Source organism: Triticum aestivum, chromosome 3D (assembly GCF_018294505.1).
Source record: "Triticum aestivum cultivar Chinese Spring chromosome 3D, IWGSC CS RefSeq v2.1, whole genome shotgun sequence".
In the NCBI taxonomy this organism is placed as follows: domain Eukaryota; kingdom Viridiplantae; phylum Streptophyta; class Magnoliopsida; order Poales; family Poaceae; genus Triticum; species Triticum aestivum.
In genome coordinates, this window is record NC_057802.1 from 500,754,775 (window position 1) to 500,760,993 (window position 6,219).

The 6,219-nt window shown below is 44.4% G+C and overlaps 1 protein-coding gene across 1 annotated transcript; it reads left to right on the top strand.

Moving 5' to 3' along the window:
* Positions 1–4,481: 4,481 nt before the first annotated feature.
* LOC123076398 (probable CCR4-associated factor 1 homolog 9) lies at positions 4,482–5,297 on the top strand. The gene is made up of 2 exons (XM_044498672.1): positions 4,482–5,044; positions 5,082–5,297. The coding sequence occupies exons 1-2, from the start codon at positions 4,640–4,642 to the stop codon at positions 5,295–5,297; spliced, it is 621 nt and encodes a 206-aa protein (XP_044354607.1). The 5' UTR covers positions 4,482–4,639.
* The last annotated feature ends 922 nt before the right edge of the window (positions 5,298–6,219 follow it).

Here is a 6,219-nt window from a genome sequence, read left to right on the forward strand (position 1 = left end):
TCTGAACGTTCGGATTTATCATTTCCGCTTTTCTATGGGTCAGTCCAGAGCGAGGAAAAAGTTGCTTAGCCGCACATGTTTACCAAGTCCAAATCGATTAGTATCATGACACCAAGTTCTTTTGCTAGGACAAACGAAACTTGATCTTGTTGTATGCATGTATTAATTAAGGGAACTAAAGCAACTATTTCACTAGCCTGAGCATGATTGCATGGCACCTTGCTGCAAACATTTAGTTTTTTTCTAGACCGTGGTGGAAGTACACTATGGTATGGACTGGGAAGATTGATAGTTTGATATGTATAGACTGGTTTACCTAGAAGTCCCTCTTCTTTCTAGTTGGAACCTTTGTTCCTTGCATGACACATTTGTTGATGTAAATTCTTGAGTTTGAGCAAGCAGGTTCTACCATGTGTCTTCTTTGTACTCCTATACGGCTCCATGTTTGAGGTGTTTGCAAGATGGTTTGACACACAGAATAACAAAAAAGGAAATCCTTTTCAACTGATCTGGATGTTCCTGAACTGCAGGTTGATGCTGCCTTTGATCTGAGCCATACACAAAACATAGGTAGAATGATAAAGGCACATTTTTCGCAGTCCGAGGTAATCTTGATCCTCTAGATGGTGCAATTCTGTAACGACTTATGTTCAGTTACCCCATGTGTGTGTTGGGAACTCTACTTCGTCTTTTCAGTTGACAATTCAAAGTTGGTCTTTGCTTCGCTAAAAGAGGGTATGTTCAACAACGCCAATGTGATATCCCGATTCCCGAACAAAATTTGTTGTGGGGGTCCACTGTGACACGTACCTATTTCTTTAAACCAAATTTTATTATCATGATTCTAAAAACTGTTCTCTGGTTTCAGATTATTGAGTGCAACACTCGTAAGGCTGCTGCGTACCTTTTCATTAAGTAATATGCACAGTACCACCATAATACATACCTTATTAGGGAAAATTCATCACTTTATAAAATATGGCAAAAGTCATCGCACTGAATAATTGACAGTGACAAAAAATACTAAGAAAATTTGGTCACGTTATACTTGGCGAATCACCCACATGCGGAAACAGGTGGCGGCGCACCGAAAACGGCCATTAATGGCGCGGTCGGAGGCTAGGATTGGAACATGACCTTCTTTCTCTCACTCACGTGTGGGTCGGATCAGGATCGTCCGTTAACGGCACGGTCCGTAGCGGACATCTCCCGGTCCGATCCGGATGCTAGCAGCCAGTAGGTCCTGACTGCCATCAGACTGGTGGGCTGGCTGCGGCCAGACCATGCGGGGGCACAACCCCTGACCTAGCCCGAGGCAGACCAAGCGCTCTTCCCCTCGCCGCCTCCGCCGACATACAATTACTTACCAAGCGCTCCTCTGGCCTATTTTTAATTAGAATAAGTCCAAAACAAACTTTGAACTTGTTGACGAAAACTAAATCGAATTATGAATTCCCAATCCCTGGAATCAGCACTCTGAACTCTCTGATCCCGGTCTATTTCAAACCTTGAGAGTCTTTAGTTGGAATTTGCTGATGTGGCAAGTCAAACACTAGGATCGATGACTAAGTCGTGCGTTCTGATCGCTGCTTGTTTTCTTTTCTTTCTTTTTTATCATTTTCTTTCGTTATTTCTTCTGTTTTTTAATTTCTTCACCGGTTTTCTGCGGGTTTTTTAGTTATAGTTTATTTCTTTTCTTTCTCGATTTTCTTTTTTGTAATGTTCATTTCTTCGAAAAATATTCAGGATTACAAAATTTTATTCACTTTCTATTTTTTTGAACTTTTTTTCTTGTTCCAAAATTTGTTCTAAACTTTAAAAATGTTCCATTTTTCAAAAAATGATCTTATTTTTAAAAAATGTTTGAGACTTCAAAAAATGTTTAAAATTTGAAAAGCATAGAATTTTAAAGAAATGCTCATAAATTCAAAAAAATGTTTGTGTTTTACAAAATTTCTCGCTTCAATACGTCCCAGTTTTCAAAAAGTTCAAAGTTTGAAAAATGTTTGTGTACCTAAAAATGTTCGCTACATAGCAACAGTACCTGGTTTTCAAAATTGTTTGTGTTCTCAAAAAATGTCCAAGAGTTTTGAAAAATGTTTGAGCTTAATTTTTTTGTTCTCAACTTTGCAAATATTCGCATTCTAAAAAATATTCAGTATTTCCAAACAGATTGTTTCGTGTTTGTTCTCAGGATCTGGCGCTGCTGTTGGCTCGTTTTATTACGCCAGGCTGCCTAACGACTTAACGAGACAGACACGCTCTTTCATTGTACTGGCTAACATCCGGCTCGTGTAAATTGGAACGATCTGATACAATTGGAACGAACATCTAGCTCGTTTGGTGCGTGGCCTCCCTTGTCGTGGGTTCGAATCCCACTTAGCGCATACTTTTCTCACCTCAAAAATTTGCACGTGCCACGGTCTTCAAAGGAGAAACAACAAGTGATACTTCACCTATTAAAAAAAAAAAAACAAGACCGGTGTTGACACCATATTTTGGCACGGTCAAGAATTTAAGTAAGATGGGCTCAAATGGAGAAGTAATCTACATGAAAACGTTCAGTATTGTCGACATGAACATCTTTGGAGTTTGGGCCATCACCATCCGATCTCATCTTGAGGGCCGAAGTTGTGCTCAAAGTACTAGGATTTTGTATGTAGAGTAATCTTCGGCCGATTAGGCCTCCAAGACAGCCTCATATGATAAAAGTTTATACACGGGTTGTCTTTGTCTCATCGAAACGGTTGATTTTGGTATGAAAATCGTCTTAATCGAAGGTCGCATGCAAATTTTAGAGTCGAAAATGCGCGGCTGCATCAGGATGGCCGGACAGTCTAGGGACAATCATCCTGGTTTCAGATTTCTCTGCTGCAGACTTCAGAAAATAGCCAAAACCCCCCTCAAGACGGCCTCTCATAAACAAACGTTAAGCACGAAAGTTGTTCGTTTGTTGAAAAGGTCGAAATTGCTTTTGGGCTCGTTTCCATCCGAGGTCGTTTACTGCCTCAAAAAAGACTTTGTAGCCAGTTTTAAACCGAATGGTTTTGGAAAGTTCGGACAAAAACATCCTAATTTGACTAGGGTTTTGGATGTGAATCCAAGCCTTTTTCTTGCACAGGAAGTCCAGCCGCCACTTATATACCTAAGGTGTGACGGCCGATTGAGCAATACACAATCGATCTATCAATATATCATCTTTTACCTTTACTTTTATCTTCTCGCTTGTTCATTTTCTTCCTCATTCTTCGTTCGTTCTTCTTGTTGCAGGGCGGTGAACCACGAGGTCCTAGGGACGGTCAGGCCGATCTAGGGCAGCCCATAGCCGCTGCACGCCTTGACGGGGTCCCTCCCGAGCATGTGGGGTTTCAGGTCTATAAAAGCGCCCGCCGGATTGCTTGCGTACCACGCTTCTGGACGGGTCTCCTTCGACGTGAGCTGCGGTGCATCATCCTCAGCGTTGGAGGTACACGGTGACGTGTTCGTGTGTGAACAACTGGCAGTCCTTAAAATAGAATAATAAACAAAAATAGGAAACCTACCAGCATGCATTTGCTATCATCATACCAACATACGCGTGCCAACCAACCACGAGAAAAGCACTTCTAGCATGCACGGGACATCCCGTGCATGGCTCAACCGTCGGCTTGGTTTGAGATTAGGATGCATGCAAGCTTGCTAGTAGTATTTGCTATTCCAGAGTAATGTAATCCTATATTCTTACAATTCATCAATCAACTTTATCTCTTCTCTCTCCTCATTTTCCCCTCACACCACACGCACACAGAGTTCTCTCTCCTACTCACATGCATTTATTTTTCAATCTTAAACTTGGAACAACTATATATGTTAAAATAAATTTCAGAAAAATATTCTGTTTGAACATGTGTTTTTCTTTTGATTTTATCTTCAAAACAAGCTAAATATCATATATGCGTTGACAAAGTTCAAATTTCAAATTCAAACTAAACTCATGACAAAAATCATGAAACTGAGGGAGTATAATTTTGTGATAAAAAATATGAAACATTTAATTTTTAATAAAACTCAACTAGATGGAACTGACTATGAAATATCACGTTACCACATATTAGGTGAGAGAAAACATTGTGTGATGTCAGGGATACAATATTTAATCACCTTACATACTGTGATGGCACATATCCTGACGAAACAAGGGTGTGGTGGATGCATGCACGGTATCTACCGTGCACGGTAGAAAAACCAGTCTCAACCAACCACGTACTGAGAGTTGACAGGTGCAGTATGTGTTGTATGAATTGATGTCCATCGTCCCCATGTTGCATCCTGCATGACTGCTCATCCAAATCTGCACGAGCTAGGCTGTGATATCCAAATAAGCTGCATGCTGAGGGCATATAAATAGGCCGATTTCCAGCCTTGATCAATCATTTGTGATAACTGATAAGAGCGTTGGCGAGCCTTCTTTTGAAGCAAGTGGGATGTATTTTAACCAAAAACTTTTTGGGTGTGTAACTTGGTCTTTGAGAACTGAGATATTGGAGTAAACCAAGCGTAAATTTTGTCCAGCCCCGGCCTAAGATATATCTCCTCGAAGAAGCTGGTCATCACCTGTGACCCCCTATTACCTTTTTAAGATTTGCATGTATGAAACAAGATGAATGCAACGAGGCCTGGACTCGTCCACGCCGCCGGCCAGGACCTCAACAGCATGACGGTGGCGCAGCGCTACGCGCTCATGAAGGCCAACGTCGACGGCCTAAAGCCGCTCCAGGTCGGCATCGCCGTCTGCGACCACGAAGGCCAGCAGGTCGCCTGGGAGTTCAACCTCTGCGACTTCTGCCGCCTCGCCGACCCGCACGACCAAAAGGCCCTCGACTACCTTGCCGACCGCGGCGTCGACCTCGACATGCTCGGCGCGCTGCTCATGGGCTCCAGCCTCATTGGCGCCGGACATGGGCGGCCGCTGTCGTGGATCACCTACGCCGGTGCCTACTACGCAGCATACCTGCTCAAGATTGTCACGGGCGGCGCCCCGCTACGTACCGCACGACGTGGCCGGGTTCGTGGGCGGCATGCAGTATTACCTCGGCCAGCAGGTCTACGACGTTGCCACGATGGCGGCCGGCTGCCCGGGCATGCCGGTGGGGCTGGACTGCATCGCCGCTAGCCTGCGCATCCATCCGCCGTGGGGGAGCCCTCGTCTCGCAGGCGCCGCTGGCGTGCGCGCGCTTCTGGCCTTCAGGATTTGGAAGCACGGGGAGTTCGGCGGCAACGTGGAGAGGTTCCGAGGTCTGCTTCAGGGCCTGCAGTAGTTCTTCGACGGTCGATCAGAAAATCAGACACGAGCAATGTTGGTCAAGAATTCGAATGTGCAACGGACGCATGCCGCCCGCCGCCGCTTAATTGGGCACTTGCGTTCGTCGACCATTTAACGGTAGTAGTTCAGAAGATTGTTAGTACTAGTTTTATATAGGTCAAGCGTTTGTTTTTCTCATCAAAAAAAACATTTGATTTTCCTTTTAGTAGTATTCAAAACTTCCAGTCAAGGGTTCTTTCAGTGATGGTTCCCTAAAAAAAGGTTTTAATGATGCGTGATGTATTTATCGTAATACTTACCTGAGTAGTTAACATCTCCAATAGCGAACCTCTGGGCGATCGCTCGCGCTAGCTACCTCATCATTTTTGATGTGCTAGCCAGAGAAAAGAAAAACGGAAGGGGTAAAAAGGGGCGGACTCTACCGAGCGGAGACGCAATTGGGCAAAATCTAGCCTGGGGTCTCCGCACGATCCCCTTCTCTCTTCGACGCCGCCGCCTCCTTCCTCTCCCTCGATTCTCCTAATCTCCTCACGCTGCCGCACTTGTTCTGAGCCCCTCCTCTTTCCCGTACCACCGGCCTCCCTTCTCTGCATCTCTCCTTGTCAAGATGGGAATGGGTCGACCCGGCCCTGGCCCTGGCCCCGTGGCCCCAAGGTCAATATGTGAGGCCATGGGCCAGCCCATTTCATCATAATTTTGTGGCCCATTGACCCATTGGGTACATGAGGCCGACCCAGAATTTAGTAAATGTTTACACAGCCCAGAAGATTACAAATTTTTTGAACCAAATGTTTGCACAGTCCAACATTTGTGGCCTCGCCAAATTACAAATAAGTCCCCAAAAGATTAGATATGTCAGCAAATGTGTACACAGTACAGTAAAATGACAAGGTCTAATCTTTCCACATTTAGTAAAT

Bases quoted from the DNA above. Each gene is read 5' to 3' on its own strand.
- LOC123076398 (XM_044498672.1), top strand. From the start codon at position 4,640: ATGAATGCAACGAGGCCTGGACTCGTCCACGCCGCCGGCCAGGACCTC. The intron at 5,045-5,081 runs GTTCGTGGGCGG...CTCGGCCAGCAG, and splicing joins GTACCGCACGACGTGGCCGG to GTCTACGACGTTGCCACGAT.